Genomic DNA, 27,106 nt, shown 5'->3' with positions numbered 1-27,106 from the left:
GCACTATTCCCTGCATTCAACATTGCTAATGCTAAGGCCTGCCTAGTAGCAGCTTTCATGTTGTTCCCAGCTTACCTGTTGGTGGGTCTGTTCTCCCTGATTCATTCTAAGCATTTCTTCTGAAGACACTGGAGTCTGAAATCTTGCCTTATTACCATTTTGTGTGAGGCTCTTGTTGTTTGCAGAATGCAAGAAATAATTTTATTGTTACTGAAACTGATTCAGAGACCTAGAATCGGCTGTAAATGTGTGAGCGCAGCGGAGGAGAGTATTTTGTGCTTAATTACAAACAGCCTGGAGTTTTAGGACTACATAAGGCCTAAAGAATCCCTATATGTAGTTACTGGTAATGTATCTTAACAGAAATTGTCCGATTTAACCTAGGTTGGCAATTGAATTCCCTGCCTCTGCACTGAGATTTTGTTGCAACAGAAGAACAATGTTGCTTAAAATATTTTCTGAGCAGTAAAGTGCCGTGACTGCGAGTCTCCTTTAGGAGAAATGCTGGATGGCATTTGTGTCTGGAGACAAGCTAACCAATGACAGTGCAATCTCCCCTGCTGACCCATCAAGGCACTCGTAGAGAAAAATTGGATCTGCATCACTGGAGGGTTTTCAATCAAATGAGAGAGCTGGGAGTACAGAGCTTTGGTAGTAACAAGCAATCCTGCCCTTTTCAGGGCTGATCTTGCACTTCTTTATATCAGCAGTGTCTTAGATTTTAAATATTTTAAATAAGGGCCTACCTTTGTAGCCTCCCGATGTCTACTGGGATTTTAGAAGTTCCTGTCTGAGCAGGTGAAGGGTAGGGCTTACCTCTAGTTTTCTACAGGCTGCATTCACAACTTCATTAAATCACGTTCAAATTTGGGTAAGCCTGGCACTGTGCCATCCCACTGGAAAGCTTAGTCTGGCTGGGAGTACAGAATGGAGTAACAGCATCCTTTGTTGTTTTCTGGGCTATGTATGAAAACTGCATAAAGGCAAATGAAATTGGAAAAACCCTGAGAACCACGACTTGCTTTTCTTCAGGGTTCAAACCCTAAAGATACTGCAGTAAGATGAGTATGATTCTGAGTTCATATGGTGTTTTAGCTGTTAAAAATAGCAAAATTACTGATTTCTGTTGTTTCCTGCATGAAGCAAGTAAAAAATAGGTCATTCATGTTGAATTTTATAAATTTCAGTTAGCCAAATGAAACAGACCTTTTGAAATGTAATACCTGGCATTTGGTGGCACAGTATCAAAGATCCTTTTGCTAAGTACAGTTATAACTTAAGAATCACGTTGCATTTTTTTTCTCTTTATTTATTCCTATGGCACAGAGAGGACAGTGCAGGTAAAGACAATATAACTGTAACACAACTTTGTGTGTTGGTGTGTATGTTGTTTTCAATGCTTTGTAGTTAATAAGTATGTATAAATGCTTGCCAACACTTTACCGAAACATTTTTCATAGAAGTTTGATTACATGCTCTGTACAAATACATTGTTGACACATATTTCAAAAAAAAAAAATCTTAAACATTAAGCAATTGAGATGTATAAAAACTGTACAAATACATGGCAGCCACATATTTCTTATAAAAAGCAAATAACAGCACATGTGAGGACGTTGAGTAGCAATTACTCTGTGAATCCTAACTTTCATGAATAAGTGACTCAAAATCCTTGTCATAGCACTGAGATTAATGTAGGGATTTTAACTGTTACATTTTAATTAGGTTATCTGCTCTTTTAAATATGAGGTCAATGTTTTCCTTGTTACTCTTCAATTGACTGAATTTACACATCCCGTCTGTTAGGTCATTTTATCATTATGCTGCCAATAAACTATATAGATGTTAGTTTAGAGATAAACCTAACTTGAGAAGGCTTCTTTCTCTAGAAAGTGATACTACATTTTACAAAGGGTGATACCAAACCCTTGTACCCTGTATCAGAAACATTAATGCAATAAAAAATTATGGTTATGGTACTGGTTTTATGAATATAATTTCATCCAGTATTATATTCCAAATGGACTTTGTTATGGTAAGATTAATTCAAAAGGCCCAGTTATCTTAAGTACAAATTTTACTGCATTTTTATGTATCTTTTTGTTGGATATATGAATATGAGCTGAATGTGAATCTTGTTTGAAAAGAGTACATTGTATAATTAGAATATGCTGCTAGGGTCATGTTTTAGCTCTTGTTCAAAATCATGCAAATAATATTCTCAGGCGATAGACAAATCCACACAGCTCTTCTGTAGCTTTTGGGCTGCAGCAGTGTCATTCTGTGCACCATGTGTTTCGTTCAACTACCTTGCTTGTGCTGGTTCACATCTGAAATTATTTTCACATGATCATCTGTTAAGTAACGATAAGCAGAGTTAGTTTCTGAGATAAATATGATGCAACTTCTGTGTTACAGGTATTAGTTAGCAGGACATGCAGACAGCACGCTGCTGGCTCACTGCGCTGGTGCCATCCGCCCTTTTTTGTCTCTTCAGAAAGATGCAAGTGACTTCACTTTAGACTTGCTTTTTAGTACCAGTGGTTCCCCTTTGTGAGAAGTTTATTTCCCTTCTTCTAAAATCACACATCTTTTTTTTTTCATGTTTTCTTGTTGTTTTTTTTTTGGAAACCTATATGTTCTCCCAGTCCCTGTCTTTAAATGTGAAAGAAGTTGCATGGGTGTACAATAAATAGATGCAATTTAGAGGAAAATTCTGTTATGGTATACATATCCCAGGCAACTTAAGGAACCTTACTTAACATAATAATTCCCTGCACTGTAAGTATTAGTGTGGAAGAAATCAAGATTGAGGATTCTTGAAATTTACTTGTTGACCTCTTCATTTTTTTTCAGTTTCTTCAATAAATAAAATTGTAGCTAGCCTATTCTTCATTAGTTTTAACTCAGCTGAGCAGTGAAATCAGACTTTTTATTACCCGTAAAAGGCTGGATTAGTTCTGGGTTAGAGTTAGATCACTCTCACAGTTTGTCAGTCTCTGCAGCTGTCCTGCTTTGAAGACAGAGCTAGTACTTCTGTAGGTTCCTTAGCCTGTAGTGCCCAAATTCACTCAGAGGAGCCTTGTGTCTGACTCAAACAATAATATATTGCATTGGCAAGTGTTTAGGGTTTGAGTTTATTTTTGTTTAAATATAATGATGTAGAAAATAACTTTTTTGTTCCTACCATAATGTTGTGTGTCATTTTTTTCCCTTTTCTTTGGCTTAAACTAAGCCCTGTAGGCTTTGGAATTGAAGGATTAAAAATAACAATAGCAAATAAAAAGCTGGTTTTTTTCCCCTCGATATTGCTAGATACCTCATTCTATGTACCTCATTTATTATTTGCTAGATAGCCATAGGCATAGCAGCAACTCACAGAAGGAATGAACAGAAAAATATGAAAACAGTGATTATTCTCTAAAGTACAAATTAAACAGGCTTATTAGCATTATTGCTTTTATGTAATTTCTCTATATTCCATAGGTACAATCATATCTGAGACTACTTTCATTTACTACAGTTCTGTATTTAACAGCTGTAATGAGGAAGAGGAGGATTTAAATTTCTCATGTTCCCTTTGAAACTGATGTATCGTGTGTACGCTGTGCTGTACACCAGTGTTTACTGCAGGGCATCTCCACCCACAGGATACCTGCTCCATCATCCATTCAAGTCAGTGGAAAGACTACATGGACTGCCACTGGACTTTGGATTAGGATGTGGAAAATGGATTTAGACAAAGATAAACAAGAGATATTCTATTTCAGACTAACATCTGTACTGTATGTGTACTAAATGGGGAAAAGTACAGGGAATCCATTCGATCCACTTAAGTTATTGTTTGGAGGAGGCAGCCATGGCTGATAGCTTTAGATCAGAAGGACTCAGAAGATGCAGCCTCTTGATTAACATTTAATTTTCCATGTACAGACTGAGTTGAGACTAAAATCATTGTCCTCTTCCATAACTGGTTATTAGATACACTTGGAGAACAGTTAACCTCTTTCCTCTCTCTCTCCTGTTCCCTTTTTTCCTATCCATGTTGCCCTTCTTTTCCTTCTTTTCAAGTGATTGGCCCCACTGTGAGTTCTGATGATTATAAAGAGAATTAAGATTTAGACTAGAAACACAAATTAATTGGACAGCATGCCTTTGTACTTTGATTTGCTTAAAATGTTTGTTTTGGAGTTTTTAAGTAGTTTATGCAAAAGAAAACCTATATGTGCCTGAGTAGCTGTGTATGTGTGTAATTGTGTACCTGGAGTTTATTAGTATCAGTGGAATGAAAAGGAACTCTCTGTGGAATTTATCCAAAACTGGATTAAAATTTTTCATGTATTGTCTAGATACTGGAAATTAATTTGCCGAGTTCAAAAATGAATTAATCACCTTAACATTTAGTCCCTGGATAGTTTCATAGTAGATAAAACTATGAGTACTCTCTCATAAATACATCCAGCATTATCACTTTCTTACAAACAAGCACTGTCCATATTGATTTTGTTTACTATTCATAATGATTCTGCTGAGTTTCTTGTTAAATTCAGCTTTTCATAAATCTCATATAAATCTTGAAAATATGAAACTATGGCAATAGATAGAGCTTACATAGGCCTGCTGGAAGCAGTAGACTTAATTTTGCTCACAGTGAACTCGGTAGCAGCAATGTTTGTTATTTTCTAGGCTCACTATATTTTTCTCACTCTTCAGTTGTTGATATGAAAAACAGTAACGTTTTAATTTCTATTTTTATAGCATCTTCTAGGCCCCATCATGGACTGTGGCTATGTGGAGTTCTACAGATAACAGAATCTAGTGTTTTAAGTACTCTTGGGCTTTGGAATTGCAAAGGCTTTCAGATGGGAGCTTGCTTTTCCTGTTATGTCTAATGAGAGGTTGTCTAATGAGAGGTTTTGAACTTTTTTGACCCTTTTCTGTAGTGGATACTAAGAAATACTAAGATACTAAGAAATTAGATGAATGAAATAATTGTATATATATATATAGTTGGCTGCAGAGTTTGAAGTCCAGAAAACAGAAACAAAAAGTCCTTTTCACACTGAGGTGTTCTCAATTCTCACAGGGTTCTGTGTAATAGTGTCATCTGCTACTATATTATTTACTTATTAGCATCCATGGTAAATCTTCTTCCTGTTAGTAACAGACACATTCAAGAGACGCAAATCTAATTTATTCCTTTGACAAAAAACTCAACTATTTTCTGGCAAAGAATCACTTCCCCCCCCCCCCTCAAGCTACAGTCCTCTCATGTTGTTATCATTACCGAATATTTGTTTGTGCTACGTATCAACAAAGTTCCTTCTGTTGTAATGTGCTGTCATCATATATGCATTGTAATGGATAGCCTGTGGAATTATAAGTGAAGGGTTTTAACTTTTGGAAAATGGTGTATGTAGTGGACAAGGGTCCCTGAGTACTAGCATATACATGTATTTGCTGAATCTTTGCTTATGAAATTTTATAGTTTCAAAGTTGTCTTTGGGCCCTTGTAATTGATGAGTCAGCATCCTTATGCTACTTACCATCATAGATGCGGTATATTAACTTCCAAAGAAATGTGTTTGGTTTTTTTTTGAACTATAATCAAGTTAAGAATATAACAACCTCTTCAACGAAAGAGAAGCACTGGGAAATCCACTGAGTTTGTTGTGTTATTCCAGTTTAGTTGGCTAGTTGGGCAGGAAAAAAAAAAAAAAAACAAAAAAAAACAGAAAAGAAAACAGAGAGGTAGTAAATTCAGGCATTGAACACTAGCCCTGGTGTTCAGGAAGATTATGGAGATTGTTTTGTGCAGTGAGGATGCTAAAAAGGATCTCATATGTAAAAAAAAAAAAAACAAACAAAAAAACCCACCAGTTTACATCATTCTCTATTAGATCCAGAGGTATTATGCCTTTAATTTCTCCTTTTCCTTACCCACTTCACATGAATGCTGGGCATTTTGTGTCCATGGCGTCCACAGGAATGGATTGGAGTGTTTTGATTTTTGAAATCCTCTCTTACCCTGATACTCCCTCACAATGCTAGTCACATATTCCTGACAGTACGTTGGAAAAAGCACTGGATTTTATCTTGCCATTTTAATTCCAAATGCATATGTTCATGTATGTACACTGACCAGTCCCACGGGCAGGTGGGGACTGAAGGGGAAGGGAGAGTGCGTTAGTGCTTCGCCTCCAGCCGCAGCAGCCTGTGCAGAGACACTGCTAGGAAAGTGAGACACTTGAACTGCTGTTGCCTGTACAGTGCCTGTGCTGTGAATAAATAGGCTGTCAATCTAACACTTTAAACAAGCACTTTCTTCTTTTTTAAGCTAGCATTTTGACATTTTCCATTAAGCATACTGTAATAGAAGAGATGAGTAGAATTTTTCTACACACTACGAATAGCAACCTGTCTGCTTAGCATGGAGGACCCCTTTCTGTGCTGTGACTGAGAGTGTTATACCGCGGTGAATTGCTTCTCAAGGTTAGATTTCGATAGTGCTTCCCTCTGTGACTGCCTTACTCTCTCTTCGCCTGCCTTACTCTGTGAGTAAATTCATAAGACAAGTGGGAGGTAAGACACTGCTCAGTGTGAATGAAAGCAGGCTTTAACAAAGCACTTAGTGTTAGCATACACTTAGTGCATCGTGTGTTTCCAGCAAAGGTCGTGCACCCAGCAGTGAGCACTGAGCATTTGTTGAGACTCCCGAGGCTCTTGGTTAGGTGCTTTGTTAGCTTGTCTGCTGTCAAAATGCACTGCAGTGCATGAAGGCCTGTTAGCCACATGCAATGCCGTGTGTGCTGAGGGTACTTGTCTGTACTAACTGCTGTGCACATGGGCATGCAGGAGCTTCTACACAGAGACATGCAGACTTCAAATGGAAGTGTACTGCCTAAATATAAACTTTTTAAAAAATAGTATTTGTTTAGTAGATTATAATGGAAATCTGTTGTCTATTTAGTTGACAGGTCATTAGGTCATATTCGGGTCTAATGGACAAATTTGGGTCTAATGGATCATAATACTTAAGTAAATATTTGCTTGAAAACAAGCATATACAGACGTGCACAGCACATGTATACAAACATGCCATAATTGTTTTCCCTTACTGTTTTATACAAAATACCTCAATTATTCCCTCTTACTTAGAGCTGTTTTTAAAGTCAACACATCCATTAACTTAATAATTTTGTAAGGAAGAAATTATTGTCAGAATACTTGGATCATACTGTAGTTTGCTGCTGCCTTTTTTTTTCCTTCCTTCTGATATTTACGTTACTGAAACACAAAGTCTGTCTTTGGAAGCCAGTTAAATAAACGACAGAGGTAGCATAGTGTTTCCTAGCAACACCATGTCTATACCAGTGATGCTTGCTTCCCTCTTTAAGCTAAAAGCAAAGTCATGTCCATTAATCCCCAGCTGAACATAAACTTCTCAGAGATTTTGCTAGCTCCCTACTGTTCATGTTTTCATCTTGCTCGTATGATGCAAAGTAAACTGCTTCTGTGATTTAATTCTCTTCAGTGCTCTGGTATAAAGCCAACCTTGTGTGTATATTCACAATTACTGTTTGTTTTTCATTTAAAAGGAAAAATTTGTTCTACAGTATGATGCCTCCCCTCAGACATTATCATTTTGGTCATTCAAACAACCTAACAAACCAAAGATATAAAATAAATGACTTGAAAATATATTTCCTTTGTTGCAAAATAAGTACATTTTTTATAGCTAAGATATGTAATGCCAAAATAGCCTTTCTTTTAAGTGAAAGGGGCACTGTGTTTTTTAATACACAATAGCAGCACTGGAATAAAACTTCTAGGATTTGTTTCTGTCTGCTGATAGCTTTCTCTGTAAAATGAACTAAATGGCTTTGGCCCTGCTCAAAGAGATCTCATGTCTTACTTGGCAGAGATTGGGAGATTGAGCTGCTGTGCCAGCGCTATAAGTGCTACAGACTCAGGCACCTGGTAGGCCAATGTGCAGAGATTTGGTTGCTGTTGCCTATGGAGAACCTTTTTGGTGCAACAGCTGAGGTCTCAGTCTGACACCTTCCACCAGCCCAGCAAAAAAAAAAAAAAAAAGTAAAGGAGACTTTCAGAATTCTACTGAAAAGTCCATGTGGCCATGGGCTATTTAATCATATTAAAGTTTAATTATTCATTATGAATTTGTCAGGTAGTAAGCCAGCTAGGTAAAGTAAGAGTGAATATTTACCTTTTGTGATACCAGTTGTGAATAGCAGGGGCATGAGGCAGCTCGCTTTCCCACAAGGGAGCCTCCTGTGGTACTGTGGAAACCAGTACGGGGTCAGAGGGACTTCTCTCTAACATCACCTGGTTATGGCCAGGGCTGCTAGGAGGAGCAGGAAGAGACCAAACTCAAAGCTCTGGCTTTCTGAACAGGTTTATAGAAATGCTCTTACAGGCAGTCAAAAGTAGCAATTTCTGGAAGGCTGCTCAACCTTTCAGCACCAGGTGTGTTAGTTTGACACTTGCTCCTATTCCTGGTCACCTGCAGAGACCAAGGGGCAGAGAGGTGACTTCCTGTCATCTTGGTCTTTCTCCAGTACTGCACATCTGCAGCTGTGCTGCTCAGACAAACAGAACATATTTATTTGCTTTCTGGATATTTCCCACTGCTGCCTTCCTTGCTCATACCTGATGAAAAGATTATCCACACTCCGGTAGGGTGCCCATTAGTTCCTCAGTGCTTTTAAAACGCCTGGGGAAGGGAATGGAGTACTTAATTAATAGTCACAGCTTGAGGTCACAGAGACAAATGCAAAGGACTAATCCAGCCAGTTGGTGAGACCTGAGAGGGCTGCACAGGTCCCTTCACATCTCGATGCTGGCTGTGACCCATCACTGGTACTAGAGGGGAGAATGGGAAAGCATGAAGCCTTGTGAGCTGTTTTGGATGACATTTTCTGCCCAAGACCAGTAGCATGAGATTAATGATTCCACGGTCTGTGGTGGTAGTGTAGATACCCGACAGGATTAGACTGTGTCTCCAAACCAGATGAAAGAGCTGGAGTGGTTGGGTTCCAACCTATGACAACAGTATGGCAACAGAGCCTTGTCCTCCTTATAAGAAGGTGATATGAGAGGCCCGTTGCAGGACTCCCAAATCTTCTTTCACATCTATAGACAAATGAGAGATGTTTGCATGGATTGGATGTGGTCGGAAGGTTACCAAGGCTTCATGTACCTTACGGGGTGGAATTGTGTTTTTTTTTTTGCTCTTTATTCATAGTGAATATTCAGGAAGACATAGTAGCATGACCTGAGATTCATTCAGTTGTAGGAAAAATAAAAAGCAATCAAGTTGTTCTCTTGCCTATGGACATTCTGCTAGTGCGTATAAGCACCTCAGCAAGTGAATATTTTTGTTTCCAGTTCAGTTTTTGCTATACAGTAAGTCACATCGCATCCATAGTCAATACAAAACATGCTTTTTTGTGGGCTACCTCTTCTAGATATGCTGTCTTTCCAAAAGTGTGAAAGGTTATATTGTGAACTTAGTGTTAAATAAGAAGGGCTTTTAAAGTGAATGTTAAAGAAGGAAAATATTTTCAGAACAATTTACTTAAACTTTGTGTTAGAGAAGCTCTGGAGAATTTTTCAATGCATGATATAAAAGGCACGCTGAACATTGACGGGCTTGTATAAGATTTTCTCCCTCACGTATGGATACAAACACATAGCGGGAAAAACGTGACCTTGTCAGCAGACGATTATTTTTATCCACTGCCTTTAACTGAAGATCTGAACATTTACAGGGTTCATAAAACATTTATCGTGGCTGATGGTAGGCCTCAGCTTCTCTTTAGGCCTGAGTTGAGTCCCCACTTCCCCAGGGTTCCTCCTTCTCTACACACACCAGGGCTGTGGCTCTGGGGCTGGCAGAGCGTTTGCCCCACCAGCAAGAGCCGGGCTTTTTGTTTGCACAGTAATATTGTCAGACGTGTGAGCGTTAGTGGGAATAAGCATGTCTTGTACTTACCTTCCTCATTTCTTCAACCAGATGGCTGCCCCGATCTGTGCAACGGCAATGGGAGATGCACGCTCGGCCAGAACAGCTGGCAGTGTGTCTGCCAGACCGGCTGGAGAGGGCCTGGATGCAACGTTGCCATGGAAACTTCCTGTGCCGATAACAAGGATAACGAGGGAGGTGAGCGAAAGTCTTCCAATTCCCAGTCCCTAAAGAGCAGAGGGTTGTCCATGCTTTCTTCCTGAGTCATTTTACTTCACAAGGAGTATGGCTGTCGTTATCGCCGAGCGTTGTTGTTCCATTTCTTTTGAAACAAATGAGATTGGGAGTGCTGGGGCCTTGTGGAGAGACGTGGTAACCCACAGCGCCTGTGTGAAACTTGCAGGCAGGCTCATTCCCAGCCTGCATTCCACAGGAGCCCATGGCATTTCATGGGTGCTGAGTACAGCCTGCAGCCTGTAGGCTTTCGACATGTGTGAAGTGAAAGGTAAATGACTGTGCCTGTGTGCACAAGCATAGCAGCTGATTTAGCAGGATATTTAGCAACATTTTTTCAGCTCTGTGCTTGAGGCCAGGGTCGTGCTCTCATGTGCACAACCTGTGTAAGTCATTGGAGCTCACTGTTGTATTTCACAGTTTGTACACCAGACTTGAGAGGGCTGAGTGTGTTGTGCTGAACAGTCATATATGGTAAGGTTCTGAGATCCCCCTTCAATTTTCTTTCTCCTTTATCAGGCACAAACCTATTAAATATAGAATTTGTTCTGTGTTTACCTTCAAAGATGACTTTAGTTTCTCTTTTCGTAGAGCCTTCCATGGTGTATTAAGTTATACTGGCCTGAAAGCAGTTCTAAGAAGTTGTGCCATCTGTATAGGATTGCTTGGTAAACTATCCCTTTCATCTGAAGTAGCTCTAATACCTCTCATTACAATGTCTTTAGTAAGTCACCTGGATTCTTTTTCATCGCCTTCTGCTCATTATTAGAAATCAAACACTAGACACAGCTTTTTGCTTTCAGGCTCCTTCACTTTTCTTTGGCTAATAACTAAAGAGTACATCAGTTGTTTGCTGATTAATAAATGTTTTACTTGCGATATTCCGCAAACTGCAGAGTAACAGAGAACTTTGGCTTATTGGAATGATTCTTCTAGGATAAAATTGTCATTAAGATGAGTAATTTTATATAAAATTTCAGGGTGGGGAAGTTGTTTTGGATTACATGATGTAACCACATTTGAATATCATCTGCTAGGTCCAATCTGTAAATTCTCTGTTAGTTCCTTGGCTTCACATGATCACCGTGAACAGAAATATTTAGAAAGAACTAGGACTGATTCGGTTTCAGAGAACTGGAATTTACTTTATAGGTGTCACCGAATGTGTTTCTGCTTTGTAAAGAGCAGAATCCAACTGCCAAGTTACATCATTTAGAGTGTTTTGACTTTTTTTTTTTTATTATTTTTTACACTTCGGTCATTTAACTAAACTACAAAACCCACTAAACTGGCTTGAGTCTGCAGTGTAAGAAACTAAAAGCTGAATTGCTTAGACTTGCAGTTTTACTAGCTTTGAAGATTATAAAGGAAATTTTGAAAATGGGTGTGTATCATCAGATACACAAAACAAGGAGTGAATTTGGAAAACATTATTAGAAATACTGAAATCAGATGTCTAAAAAAGTACAAAAACACTTACATACAGGGATCAGCTTGTTTACTTATCCAAGACAATATTCTTCACCTGTAAAACAGAAAGGCACTCCAGGAAAAAAAAAAAAATGATTTGACTAGTGAGGCTATTCAGCTATTCCTCCCAATCTAAAAGTGCAGAATTCTAAAACTTCCCTTATGGAAGGCAAATCAAAGGATATATAATATACATAGGCCATACAACAGACACATTGCATTAATCAGTGCTGCTATACCAGATGAATGGTTTCTAGTTCACTATAGTCATACCTGAAAGAAAACTGTTTGGTCTAGCTAGACAATTTAAGGGGAGAACTCAAGTTCTCAGCACTTGCAGGCTGAAGTCAGATATTTGTAGAGGCCAGATAGACTACTGCTCACTGCTTCCTGTGGGAGTGTGGGTAGTTTGAAAATCCAATGCTGTTCCAAGGTGCAAATAATCTGAAAAGTCCAATTGACCCCCAACACATTTTCACATGGGGATTTTATGATAAAGCCAGAAGTGAAACCTTTATCTCCTGACCCTTAGCTTAGTACTTTAATCCAAAGATCATTATTGGTCTCTAATAGTATCATCCTTATTAAATTTCTGTGGAGTTTTTCGGTAAGGGAGCTTAGGATATGTTCAACACCTGTTCAGTTAGCTGTTTCTCCGCACACCTGCAAGGTATTTGTAAGGAAAGCAAACAGATAAGCCCTTTGATTCAATCACACTGTGTTGTACATGCAGCGCGGGTGGTACAAACTGAGCTGCGCTGCAGCTGGGTTGCACTCAGTACTCATTTGTCTCTCAGATGCCTTTGTGATTTTTGCTGTTTCAGTTTGATTATATTTGGGGTTTTGGATTTCTTTAAGATGGCGTGGAGTCCACTGCAATATTCCCTGTAAGGACAGTCATTGTCACTCCTATCAGTTTGTCAAATTGTCAGTCTCAGGTAAGAGCTGCAACAAAACTCAAGACTGGCTATAACTTTAATCCCTTAATACTTAGTATCTCAAAGCCTTTACGTTAAGCTGCACTACTCTTCAGCTGTCTGGTTCACTACACATCTGGCCAGGAGCACACCCAGTGACCTGTGTTTAATTGATGTTTATTAATGATAACGCAGGGAAGACCACAGGAGTGTGCAGGAATGCAGAGGGAGGAAGGAATGTGTGCTTTCCTTTTTAAGATGCACATTTATTTAATTATGACTCTGTCTGAAAAGGAAGAGATTAGATTGTTTTCTCATGAGATGAAGCTGGAAACTGTACAATGGGAATCAATTTGAAAGATTCAGCTAGTTTGCAGAACACCCAGATTCACATGAAAATGCAAGTTTATTGAAAGTTAAAGAAATCACCTCTCCTCCCACTAACTCTTTTCACTTGAAACTCAACAGTTTATTTGCAGCCAAGTGTTGAACTCATTTGCTGCTCTGTTAACATAAGCAAATAGTTCTGGAGTAGTAGTGAACACACAAACTACTCTTCCAAAAGAAAGTAGTCTAAATTTTTTTTTGTCTAAATGAGGACCTTATCTGCAGAAGTAAACACCCTTCCTTTTCCATCCATCTATTTATATTAAAATGTAGTCACTTCAGCATGTCACTGAAATGCAACAATAATTTTCTGTCAACTATTCTTTCCCATGTGTCAATAGATTTAACATATTTTGGTGTTTTTTCTCTGTTCAGCCATTCTTATTGTATCTTACAATCAGATTCAAAAGCCTTGGGCTAAGTCTTCATTTCATGGATGTCAAGATGAGCATTGCCACTGACTCCAAAGGGATTCAGATTTGTCCGGTTCTGTCTTATTGTCTGCCACAACATGAATTACATACCATAGTTCAGAAAGAGAAAAATGAAAGATTATGCTTAGTATTTTCTTTCAATTTTAGATTAATGCCCCTTAGTTGGTTTATTCCTAGAAGTGGCAGATGTGTCCCTGTCTTGTTGAGACTTACAAATCTTCATTTTATATGAGATGTCAGTGCATATTACTCACATAAATAAAACGGGATTCCAGAGGAGAGTATTTGGAGATGTTTTCTCCTCAGAGCTGTTCAGGTAGAGCTGTGCATGATCCAAGCTAGCTATGGAAAAATTTACCTTTATTTGTCTTTATCAGCACATCGGGTCTAGATAAGTGCTTAATTGGGTATTCGTTATGAACCTATATAGGGTCACTGTGATGTATAGGCTACTTTGCTGAAAAAGATTTGAAGGCATTTCTTTGTTTTTAAGGAGCAAGCCTAATCAGAAGGTAAGGGTTTTTGGTTGCTTTTGTTTTGGCAGACTCACTTTTAATATCTTTTTTTAATAGGAAATTGCTTCTATTTTTTCAAAATGTGTTTGAGTAATGTAATTTACTCACTGTGGCCACTTCTAAATCTAATCCCTTTTCTTAATCAGTCCCTCAGTAGTGTAATAGTTATTAAGCATCTTTTGGAGGGATTAGAAATGGCTTTTTTTGAAGACCTATAATTGTGATTACAATGTATAATCCCCCCCAATAGACATGTATAGCCCACTTAATTCACTGTAGACTTACTTTAGGAAATTAAGAGATTAAAAATGGTATTTTGAGGAATGGGAGAAAGTACATTACTTGTTAAGTATGTATTTCTTTTAACTTACTGCATAAGGAAATCTCTGTAGGAGGGTATTTATACCATCTTTTTACAATAACTGTTTTATAATAATTTGGCTGTTCCTAAATTACATAATGGTTTTGCCTCTTGGAACACTCTTATTAAATTGTTTGTATTTAACTAGATTTCACCTTAGACCTTTAAGTGCGCCCAAATAAAAAGGACAATGTAATGTAAGCATATTTGTTTTCTAAAGGACAGTTTCACTAGATGATGGATGCAGTTCCTGCAGAGACCTCATGTTTGAAGAGCCCTTTGTCTTGAGCTCGATGGGATAACCCCAAAGAGGTGTTTGAGAAAGAACTCTGCAGAAGCAACCTTATCAGAAGTCCCATATCACCCACTTGAGTTGCACTTTCTAAGCTTTTCTTTTCCTGCTAACACTTCACCTATCTTTTTCAACCTTTCAGAATTATTCTTCTCGTGTTTATATATATATATATATATATACACATATATATATATATACACATATATTATATTGACAACTCATTTAAATGATGCTATCTCAGGGAAGGAAAAGCAGAAGACAACCAAAACTTTGCTAACTTGGTTTGTTTCAGATTTGACCATGATGGAGAGAACAGGTGCAGGAACATTAGAAAAATAAAAATAAAAAGCTTAAATACTACTATTGCTTGTATCACTTCACAGCTCATAATTCTCCCCAAAATGTAATCATCTGTGCTACAGTTGAGTCGGGAAGGAAGGGAAACAGCCATAACAATATAGAATACTAAGTTAAATAGAATGAGAAATTGCTTGTTTGTTTGTTTTGTTTTGTATTTGTTGGGTGTTTTTGTATGCAAAGTGAGACATTCTTCTATTTAAAATACATTTTAACTTATTTCTACTTGGCTTTGTAAAGAGAGTTGTGCATATCTCAGAAGACAAATTTTGCCCTTCAGTTCATTACTATATAGCTGTAACAACTCCAAGAAATGCAGTTGGCGGTAATTCTGTTTGGCACAATACATTAAAGATAATGAATGAGAGAAAGCCAGCTATCTGCTACAGTATGAATTCTCTTCAATTCAAGAGCAAAATACATTTCTAGTGAAGTTCACTGTCAGGACAGTGCACTTGACTGATTGAAAGGCTGTTTATTTAAGTTGTCTTAGAAAACTCATCTCTGAAATTAGACAGAAAGAAAATAGAAAGAAAAGAGAAGTGTCTTCCTGCAATAAACATTTAGAAAAAAATTGCTTTTAGAGAATTACAAATCCTGTGACTTGATACTGCATCAGGCTCGTGACATTTAAGATAATACAAGTATTTCACAGCACAAAAGCAAATCATGTAATTTAGCTTGCCTCAACAAGCATTGCCTCAGCAGGGGTCTCTAAATCAGCACAGACAAAAGATTTTATGAAGTTCTCAATATAAATACCCAGAATACTCTTGGCGCAGAAAGTACCTTCCCAGAGCCTGTACAATAGTCACTTTTAGAACATTAACTGTAATGAGTAGTTGAAATCTGTTGTGGATGAGGGCCAGAGTGAGTCATGTAGGCTCAAATATAAAATCTGTATTGAAACTAGACATTATATAAGTTTGACGAGAGCTAATGAGTGTACTTGTATGTGGTTTTGTTAAAACTTCATGTCAGCCTCTAATCGTCTTTACACACATTAGCCAGCTTATCCTCACAGTGTCCCCCATGGGTTACGTTACTACAGTAACATGCTCTTACAACCCATGGAGAAGGGAAAGCAAGAAATTCAGTGACTGCAAATCCCATGGTTTAAAAAGCCCCAGTGGCTCCACAGGCATGGTACCAACGTGCCCACTGAACTGAATGAATTTTTCCAAATATTGTTTTTATCTTGGAGCCCTCTCAGTCATCTCTGCTGGTGATGTGAGGTTTGGAGATGGAGCATCAATAGTCTGCCGGCATTCCCAGGGTCTGAGGGGTGACCGAGTGCCCAGTGTACAGCTGTGGCTATGTTTCCTTGACTGCAAGGGCTCTGGGCAGCACAGGAGTCCTGAGTGGGCAAGGAAAGTGGAGCTGTTGCTCTGCCGATGTCATATTCCAGGGCACTTAAAAACCTCATTAGGGAGTTATTTGGCATTCAGAGGCATGCACAACTTACAGAAACCCAGGTTGATTCTACCTTACCACAATTTTGGATTTACAACCTGGTTTATAACGAATATCCTGACAATTTGCAGAGAGCCTTTCCAGTTAGGCTAAGCCATTTGAGGAGTAGGGCTGGAACAGGATTAAAAGCATTTCCTTTCTTATTAGTACCAGGAACTTCTGAGTAGTTATTCTGAGTGATGTATGCCAACATAACAGCAATTAGATCAAGATATCAAAGTGGAAATTTGGGTTAAATATTAGATAAACTTACTCATATTAAGATGTATTGGGCAGTGGAATAGTCTGTCCATGGAAACAGTTCTGCATGCAGCATTAGAGCTCGATTAAAATATTTCTGTATTGGCAGAGAGAAGACATACTCTTTTGATAATCTGATAGAGCATCTCTAATTCTTTCACCTTGGGTATATTAATACTACACATAATTAAAATCGGATCATGATAAATTAACTAATTTGCCCTTAGAGTGATCAAAGGCCCTTTCGCCCTCAGGGCTTATAGGAGCTGCTGCTCCCCGCTTCCCCCCACCTCCATTTTAATCATCAGTCTGAAATGTTTATTGGAAAAAGAAAATTTTCCAGGATTTACAATGAAAGTTGTTGGCTCCTGAAGCTAGTGAAGTGTAAGGATGCCCTCTACTGAGCATGTGCTCAGAAGTTTTGTTGTGGAAGCAGAATTGTCCCCTGCCGTGTAGAGAAAGCATTCTGTCAAGCAGCTGGATGTCAGGTCAGAGGTGGCTCATTCCAACATGCATCATGCACTGAACCTGGAGTACAACCTGTATTTGGTGAAGAGTGGGGACTAAAAATAATTTACTTGTAGGAGATGGAAAACAAAACAAACAAAAAGGCAGAAACTCAATGTCAACTTTCCAAAGAAAGCTATAGCATGATTTTGGAATCCAAGCATCTGAACGTGATCAAGAAAATGGATGATGAGAGCTCCTAGATGCATTAGCAATAATATATATCTCACTGTTTCTGCTGTGTGCTTTTTAGCCCTTGTAATGGTGTTCAAAATTCATCTTAAAATATAGGCGTGCACAAGTAGATTATTTTTCTTACATGTGATACTTCGATTTTTTTTTTTTTTTGTCTTGGGTTAAGTCTGCCAAAAATTTTATGTAACAGTTCACAGAAGGTCAATAAATGTGCATCTCTGTTAGCAGATGTGAAGTCTTCAGGAGGAATCCCATGACACTAACCTTGTTTCTGAAAAGATTTGGGAATAACTGAGAACAGCAATGGAGAGCTCATCTTGTACTACCAGTTTAAATTATATCCAAGTTTCCCATTTCTTTCTTCTCAGTTAAAGCCAAGTCAGGGCTTCTTTTGGTCTCAAATTGTTGGTGGAGGTTTAGCACCATCTTAACTCCCTCTGCACTACCTTTCCTGTAGCATACAGAGTCTCAGAGTGCTGCTGACTTTAAACTCAGATGTGTATGCTCTGAAAAGCAAAAATATCTTGATGAGGCCGATGGTGAAGTTCTTGTCATTGAATTAACCATATAAATAATTCAGCGTGCCTGAGGAAATCTGCAAGATGACAACCTCTGAAATATATATTAAAAACAAAGTCCTGAATTCCAATTAAAATTCATGCTTATGGCAGTTTTCTCTAACGGAAGGTACATTTTTTTCTAGCCGTTGTTTTAGTCAACTGAGTCTAATGCAACTAAGTGTGCAAGTTTGCTAAATTTCATATTTAATGGTACAATATGGCTGGAGAAATGGACTGACAGGAACCTCACACAGTTCAACAAGGTAAGTGCAAAGTCCTGCACCTGGGGAGGAACAAGCCCATGCACCAGTACATGCTGGGGGTCACCCAGTCGGAAAGCAGCTTTGCAGAAAATGACTTGGGGAGCTGGTGGTCACCAGGCTGAATGTGAGCCAGCACTGTGCCCGTGCAGCAATGAAGGTCAGTGGTATCCTGGGCTGCAGCAGGAGGAGACCATGCATGTTTTCTGTGACTGTATAACAAAGGCATTACTGAAGGTTTTTCAGAGTAAGAAGATTACTCTGAGACTCTTCATGAGAAAGCTTGTTGCAATGCATTTAAAAAGCGATAAAGTTCAAAACAAGTAAATCATGCGTATATTTATGTTATTGTATATGCTTGTCTCTCCTAAATATTCCTCTAAGCATATGAAAGTGTGCAAGAATGAGTTCCCATAATTGCATAAAAACCTTCCTACATGAAATGACTTATACGCAGGTTTCTCCCCGATATTGAATGGAAATGTTTCTAGCCTCCTGGGTCCTTAGCTGGCAGTTCAGAGCAGTTTGATTGCCTGCTTGATTGTTTGTGAGATAACAGTAAGATTGGCAGTGACAGGGTAATTTACTGAAGATTGCAATGTCAGACTATATCCAAGGGGGCTTGGTAGCATAAAGATGTGATTCTCGTGACTGACAGGACACTGAGAGATTGATATGCCAATTGAAAGTTCACGGTGTCGTCAGAAGTGTTTGGTCACAGCAGCCCATAATCTGCTGCATGATGAGGTCATTACAGCCATAACATATGCTCACCTATAATAACAGGTATAGTAAAAAAAAAAAAAAAAACAAAAAAACGAGGCAGCTGTAACAGCTAAATGTAAATTTGTCAAAGGGAGTAATTTATATCCTGTGTTTTGATCCTGCTATTACTAACATGTTGATAGGATCCTCTTGACTGACAGTTGTCTGAATAAAAGAACTGAGTGGACTAAACAGTGGGCAGCTTTAAGTTCAGAGTTGTAGAGGTATCGCAGACCAAGGAAAGAGCAGAAGGCTGAGAAAAAGTTCTCAGCACTTGATGGGGAAACTGGCTTGAGTTATAATCTGAAGCTGATGGTGTCTTCACAATGATTATATAAAATAGTTGGAAAATGTACTGTAGCCAAAAAAAAAAAAAAAAAAAAAAAAAACAACCACCACCAACAAAAAACCTCTGTGTTGGAAAGGATTTCAAGATGAATGGAGCTCTTAATGTGAATAGGCGACTGACCTTAAAGAAATGTATAGCTCTCACAAGAAGGTAGTTTGTCTAACTTAAATGTCCATAGTGAGCTGAATGAAACATTGTCACTATAGCATGGCAATTTAGTTCTTAAATCAGAAGCAGTTATTTCAGACATGCACAATCCATTGGAAATTCAGGTTAATTGTAAAATGAGAAAGCTTCTTATACAGTGGTTTGCTGTTTTGTGTTTTGTTTTTTTTTTGTTTGTTTGTTTTCCTTCCAATTATCACTCTGTAACATAGTATCAGTCTGTTGTGTATTTGAAAAACTTGAAAATAGATGAGTCGTAATCTCAATCTAATGTACTTCTGTCAGCTAACCTACTGGAATGTTCTTTCTCATGTATGGTGTCCAGTATGTGCCTAGGTCATACCTGTATTCAGCAAATCAGACCTGTATGCCTTGGAGAGTCTCTGAAAGTTTACAGACTAAGAAGAGATTGCAGACTGGATGCCTCATTTTTGTGATTTCTTGATAGTGGATGAATGAATGTTTCTAAATTCTTAGAGATTATAATATTTTAAAGTAAATGGTTGTTCATTTCTAAATTAGAGTAGAATTCTATAAAGAGAATGCTATTAAGTTGAATGATGATACCAAAGGAAAGGGTGGTGCTAGGTATTGTCTTCATATGGGTTAAAAGTAGATTTGATTCATCTAACTATGCAGATTGGTCTCCCCATTGAGGATTCCATTTTAATTTCTTAATTAATGATGTTTAACAAGTGTACTTTCAGAAAGTCTTATCTTTGCTGTATTGTTGGTTCAATTACCAATTGGTTTTGTGGTGTAGAGACATTACAAAGAGAAATCATTCACGTTTTTTCCCGGTGCCTTAGGACGTCCATTAGATATTTTTGCTTGATAGCACTGTGCAGCTGGCTGAATCTTGATGTTTCTTACCTTTCAGACGGCTTGGTTGACTGCCTAGACCCAGATTGCTGCCTCCAGTCTACTTGTCAAAATAGCCTGCTGTGCCGGGGTTCCCGTGATCCTCTTGACATCATACAACAGAGCCATTCTGGTTCACCAGCTGTGAAGTCATTCTATGATCGAGTCAAGCTCTTAGTGGGGAAGGACAGCACTCATATAATTCCAGGAGAAAATCCCTTCAACAGCAGGTAGCAGCTATAAATTTGACATTGCATTTGTGCAGTTGCATTGTACAGGAAATTTTCTCCCAGAGCTTTTACTCATGTTTTAACATGAGATTCTGCTTTCAGGTGCTTCACGTGTTTCCATTTCAGGGCACTCTAAGGGAAATTTACAATGTTGCCTTTGTTTTACAACACTGAGTTTTATTAGCATTTTAACATACTGGCAACACCTAGAAGGTTTCTTCCACTGAGCAAGAGCTTCTGAGCTTTATCATTTATGAAGACTGCAGTCTACAACAATGGAAAATGCCCACTAGTTAATAGTTAGAAGGGTACATGTAAATAATGTCGTAATACACTTCTTAATAGTCAGTGCTTTAAAAAAAAAAAAAAAAAATCAGCTGCTGAAAACCACCCATCTTACTTTCAAGCAGTTTGCTCAGAAATAATCTAACTATATGTGTGTGGATATGGGTTGGAGTCTTCAAGACAGTCTAAGAATTACAAATCTAGACTGAGCAGGAGCTGGGTGCTTCAGAGCTAAAGCTCTTTTGGAAAATTGCAATTTAAAATTTTAGATTTATTAAAAATTAAGTTTTATAGAGTTCTTGGTGATGATTTTCATAGTTCTGTTTTATTCATCTCAAGTACCTCACACGTTTTAACATGTCATTTTGAATGGCCTATTAATCACATTTTAAAATTAGCCTTAGCCTTTTAAGTTGTGAAGGTACAGTGTGTCTGACTTCTAGTCAGATAGTACTTTATATGAATCTGGATTTTAGCTACAAATTTTAGTCTCCATTGCTTTCAGTATTTCTTCATTTTAGAAATAAAAAGGTTTATTGCTGAGAATTTTCTTATTCAAGTTATTTCCTGAACTAGTGAACTTGAAGGTAGAAAAAGTTGTCATGAACCTTACTAGTTGCCTTCTTCCATAGGATGATTTATTTCTAAATCTGTTTTCTGCACTGTTCCCCTATAGGAACTTGTGTAATTATCTTCCTTACGACTATTTGTGGGTTTTGTTTTGGTTTGTTTTAAAACATAAAATAATTCAAGGAAAATTAATAATGCCAAGACAATCATCTTGGTCGGATATACATGTATTTCTAAATAGACTTTCTCAAAAAGGTATGAATTTCCATTAAATTCCATGTTGTGTTACAAAATGGTGATTTCAGAAAAATCAAGTTTGGCCTGAAGGGTCAAGAAATCATTGAAAGTTACGTTACAGAAAAGTAATATTTTGGTTATTCAAATGACTCATTTTCATGAATAAGTTTCTTTTTTATGAAACTCATTTATTCACATAAATGGGTTCTCCCATGTTTGGAATAAAAATATGAGGAAATAATTGTTAAACAGCCAGTATAATACAGTTAGAAATGCACATCACAGCATCTTGAACATTTCAGAAATAACAGAAATGTCCTAAAAACAATCCCTGATATTACTAATGAAAATTAATATCCTCCGATAAGTAAATAGCTTTAGAAATGCATGTATAGGGGATAAATAAGCTGTCCCAGAATTCAACTAAATATTGTGAGTTTTTGGCAAAACACAGGCAGGTTTAATCCCCTCATCCAACAGCTTGGACTGGGTCCAGAAATCAGGGTTCAGTATCTATCTTGTCAGGTTTCTGTGTGTGTCGATGTGCCCGAAGCATCCTAAGGTTCATGGACAGCTCCAGTCCTGCAGTGCAAAGGCAGTTCAGAAATGCGGCTTTTGATTTTCTGACTCACTCTGTAGCAACACATGAGAGTTGGTGGACCGTGCTGGAAGCACTTAGCGCTGAAATAGAAATCGTTTCACCTAGGGCTACAGCAAAACTAAGTGTAGTGGTCCTTGAGATTAGGGGTTACAGTGAGGTTTAACTTTCCCCATGTTTCAGGATCATGTTCCCTTTTCTTCATGCTTCCACTGGAGATGGAAACCTATCTACACAGAGCTTCTCCTTTTCATCTCCCTTTTACATTGCAGCTTCCCTTTCTCACCAGTTTCCCTCAGGATACAGGGAAGGTGGAAAGGAAAGGAGCCAGGAGATGGAGAGCCCTCTTCAGCTGGGAGAGCAAAGAGGCAGGAACAGGCTGACCATGCCAGAGAGCAGCAGAGCGGGGAGAAGTGGGGCTTGCTCCTTCCAGTGCCAAGGAGGCTGCAAATGCAGTTGGGTCGCCTGTTTCTGCCTGCTGTGCACTCACCAGCAGCAAAGCACTCTCAGAAGAGAAGACGACTGAATATGCCTTACTGTAGAGGAATAACTAGTCTTAATCTCCTTTAGTTTGAGCAAAGTAGGTAACCTGTTGGCTAAGAAACCTGTTTATTTTGCCTGTGAATCAATCTGGCCTTGAATCAAATTCTCACTTCTGCTGACGAAGTGAAAAGCAAGGATTATGAATCAGGACCCAGTGCAGTGTACAAATGTCTGGTGCTCCCTAAGATAAAAGGTACATGCACCTTAATTTGGAAAATAAGTTGCATAAAACAGGTATGGCGTACCACCATGTTTTTGAAGTATACTAGGCATCCAAAAACATCATATTGTACCCAGCCAGTTTTTTTTGTTTTTTGAGAAGTGACTAGTCATCATTTCAGTGGGACCTCAGGGTCAGAGTTGTGGCTTGGCTGAACATGATGTAACTTTCTGTTCCAATTTCTCTTCTGCAAAGCCTCATTAGGCAATCACATTTGCGTTCCAGCCCAAGGGATGGTGCTACCTCCCATACCATATATACAGACCATATTGCATAGACGGCATTTTCTTTATTTAAATATATACAGAGAGCTGGGCAATATCATGGTATCTTCAGTATTCTAATAAACCTTGCAGTAAATCGGATTTAGAGTAAATGAGGCACAAATGTTCCACCACTCAGTTTATAAACACTGTAACTGTTTTCATAACTAACTTCAATACCTTTAATTATCTTTCTTCTTCAGTCTTGTGTCTCTTATAAGAGGCCAAGTGGTGACGACAGATGGAACGCCTCTAGTTGGGGTCAATGTGTCGTTTGTCAAGTATCCAAAGTACGGCTATACCATCACTCGTCAGGATGGCACGTGAGTTTGCTTGTTTCATTGAGTACCCATTTTTTATGTAATATCTTTGCTGACTAACAGATGGTGCAATCTAATGGAACCATGTGGTACCATGCATTGCATTCCTCCCAGGGCAAAGAGCTATTAAGTAAACACAAAAGTATTTTTTCACATGGCATTTTGAATACTAAATGAAAGTAAATATGAAAAGGCTGACTTCTGATAATAATGCGTTAGCAGTCAGACTCCCTTCAAATAAATTGCTCTGTATCTATAAAAACATTTGTGGTGTACAGAAATACCCAGCTGAGACCAGCAATATTTTAGTTTAAAATGCAAGGCAGGCTAATGCTGCTAGAAAAAAAAAGAAAAAAAAAAAAAAAGAAAAAAAAAAGTATCATTTTAGAATAGCATATTTTGTTAAAAGTTCCCTTCTTCCAACCTAGAAAATTCTGTGATTCTGTGATTCTGTCTCTCTTTCCTTTTGAAGATCCGCTATATTTTGTGTTTCTTCAGGGTAGAATATATTCAAAAGATTATAATTGAATATATTTAGACATTTTCCTGCTGTGCAAAGAAGAGCTTTTTCCCCCCTTGTATTATCTGATTTGAAATGTGCACGAATTCAGAAACCCAAAATTAATGTGTCATGGTTTATGTAGTTTACTGGCTGTGGTAACTAAAACAGCATATCTATGACACATATATTGTAAACATTTGCCATTTTTTCTTGATCTTTCATGCAAACTATTGAATTGAAATACTTAATATGAGTAAATTGAACTAGAGTATTTCATGTCCACATATCTGCTGTTATAATAAAAGTATAACATTGTTGATTTCAGTGGTTTCAGCTCATACATTGCTGTACTATTAACTCTAGATCTAAATGAAATCATTGAGTAATTTGTTACATTGCCAGTATTTACATGAAACAACTGATAACTAGTTCTGTTGTCAGTACAACCTAGAAGTATTTTTTGCCTTCAGGACAGATTTCAAAATGCCTGCAGAGCTACGCAGTGCTATGGTGATTATACAGGGATTTGGGAGTAAATATCTAATCTCTCTGAAAAATGATAGATCAATTATCCTGGAGACAGGAATTCTTATCTTATTTGTAGAACAGGAACAGCAAAACTTTTCATTACTATTCTTACTGCCACCTGTCCCGTTCTGTTTCATGATGGACAGCATCTATTAGGAAAGGGATAATTCAGTGTCCAGCTCAGTATGAATTTGGTTCCTCTGCTGTTTCTATGTATAAAGGTGGCTAGTGATAATAAATGTGGCTGTTTGTTCTTTTATTGAAAATTGTTTTAATGTAGGTTTTATAACATATAGGAACAACGTTTGTCCAGATGACTACAAATTGCTGCTTGTCTTGACTGTATTTCAGTCAGTTGTTTAGTTGCCAGAGGTTCACATCCCATTACCAATAATTTGAAGCATGACACTTAAAATACACATATTGCGATGATACTCCATTAGCCAGGAATGTTATTACTGGAATTATTCAGTCTCATCACCTATAAACCCCATGTTTTTCTAGGTTTGACTTGGTTGCAAATGGTGGAGCATCCCTAACTTTGCACTTCGAACGGGCCCCATTTATGAGTCAGGAAAGGACAGTATGGTTGCCGTGGAATAGCTTCTATGCCATGGACACACTCGTGATGAAGACAGAGGAGAACTCCATTCCCAGCTGTGATCTAAGTGGCTTTGTCCGTCCTGATCCAGTCATCATTTCATCACCACTGTCCACTTTCTTCAGTGATGCTCCTGGCCGAAATCCCATTGTACCAGAAACCCAGGTAAGAATAGCGTGAGTGAAAAGGATATAAAAATCAGTGGTCAGATGCTACTGCTGACCGAAGCACTTGTCACAATCACCATTTGTCCCCTGAAATTGTTATAACAAATACTTCTGTAGGGTTGCATTATTTCTGACAGATATTGAGCTTTCTAATGAAGTCTGTAGGAGATACCATAAGTTTATCTCACCCAGACACATTTATGTTTGACTACCTTGCACCTTCTCATTATCATACAACTTATCAAGTACATCTGTGTATTTCAGTTGGCAGCTTAGGTGTTTCAAGAGAATTTTGCAGAGGCTTGGTGTATGCTACTGGTCACAGTCTGCTTTCTTACATGTTATTTAGGACAAAGGAAAACTTCACTCGTTTTCACTACTTCATTCAGTATTTACTTCATACAAATTGTTAGTGGAAATTGCAGGTTCTTATAGCTGTGTCTTCTTGTATTCCTCTTGCATATAACTTGCAATAAAACTCTTGTTCTTATTTATGCTTTTGCAGTGGACTCCCTTTAAAATAGAGAGAGATCAAATAACTTTTTGTCCAGAAACAGGAGCTGAGCTCTGTCACTGCACTGATTTGAGGATAGCCATTACCACTAGTAGAAAATCATTTGTTCATAAAAAATATGCAGAGATACTATTCTAAAAAATAAAAAAGCAGTAATGTAAAATGTTTGATCTTTTTCCTATTCAGGTTCTTCATGAAGAAATTGAGATCCCTGGCTCGAGTATAAAGCTCAACTACCTGAGTTCCCGTACTGCTGGATATAAATCTTTACTTAAGATCATCATGACTCAGTCACTTGTGCCACTGAATCTGATCAAAGTTCATTTGATGGTAGCGGTAGAAGGGCATCTGTTTCAAAAATCATTTCAGGCATCTCCCAACTTGGCTTATACATTTATCTGGGACAAAACAGATGCATATGGTCAGAAGGTTTATGGGTTGTCAGATGCTGTAGGTAAGTCAGCATATGCAAGCTCAAAAACTTTTCAAACGCTTGCAATTTTTAGTAAGAAAACTGCAAAGATTTTCTATGGGGAAGCAAATGTACTAAACAGTTCTTTCTTCCACACATAGATTATGCTACAATCTATGCAGCATGTTTCTTTTACATATTTAAAAGATCACATTTAGAGGGTCTACAACCATAGCCGTGTTTCCTGATCAGTAGCTGACTTAGAAATTTTAGACCTGCCAACTGGAAAAACTGGACATAGGGGCTTAGGCAAAATGTGGTACATCGCTGTCTTTATATTCTTTCAGTTAACAAATAAATCTCATATCCAAACTGACTGACATTCTTTGGTGCATGTGGAGTCTCATGCATACTGTTATTCCAGCCTTTTGCAGTGTAATACATTTGAAATAAAGCAGTGTTTTTGTAATGCCGTTCAGTCTAGCAGTTTTATGGATATTTTTAGTTCCCTTGTTTATAGATTTTCATTCTAGTGGCTAGGAAAGTGGGTGATCATCACAATATTTTTAAATTTTCAATTTAATTTGAATATCAGAAAATTTTTGATACAACAGTGCTAAAGACTGTGCATTAGAGATGTGCCAAAGTGGAAAAAAAAACTTACTTGAATCGTAGTTCTTTTCCATACTTTTCTAAAATCTTTGCTACAGCTTTTCTTTCTTACATTATTGCATAGGATATTGCTTTCCTGAGTAATGCTAACTGTGTGTGTGCTTAAAAACACAC

The 27,106-nt window shown here is 37.9% G+C and overlaps 1 protein-coding gene across 9 annotated transcripts in view; it reads left to right on the top strand.

Annotated features, from left to right (window-relative positions):
• The window catches only part of TENM2 (teneurin transmembrane protein 2), a 1,369,797-nt gene that overhangs the window by 1,309,481 nt on the left and 33,210 nt on the right, over positions 1-27,106 (top strand). For 6 of the 9 annotated variants that reach the window (XM_084535362.1, XM_084535363.1, XM_084535364.1 and 3 more), the window contains 5 exons: positions 10,037-10,183; positions 20,350-20,563; positions 23,480-23,599; positions 25,131-25,392; positions 26,095-26,362. In XM_084535362.1, coding sequence (XP_084391488.1) covers positions 10,037-10,183; positions 20,350-20,563; positions 23,480-23,599; positions 25,131-25,392; positions 26,095-26,362 — 1,011 coding nt within the window. The remainder of the gene's footprint in view (positions 1-10,036; positions 10,184-20,349; positions 20,564-23,479; positions 23,600-25,130; positions 25,393-26,094; positions 26,363-27,106) is intronic. The other 3 variants (XM_084535365.1, XM_084535368.1, XM_084535367.1) reach the window with 1 other exon arrangement.

Source organism: Aythya ferina (genome assembly GCF_964211825.1).
Source record: "Aythya ferina genome assembly, chromosome: 14".
NCBI lineage: Eukaryota > Metazoa > Chordata > Aves > Anseriformes > Anatidae > Aythya > Aythya ferina.
Note: the sequence above shows the minus strand (reverse complement) of the source record. Positions and strands in the feature narration are given on the sequence as shown.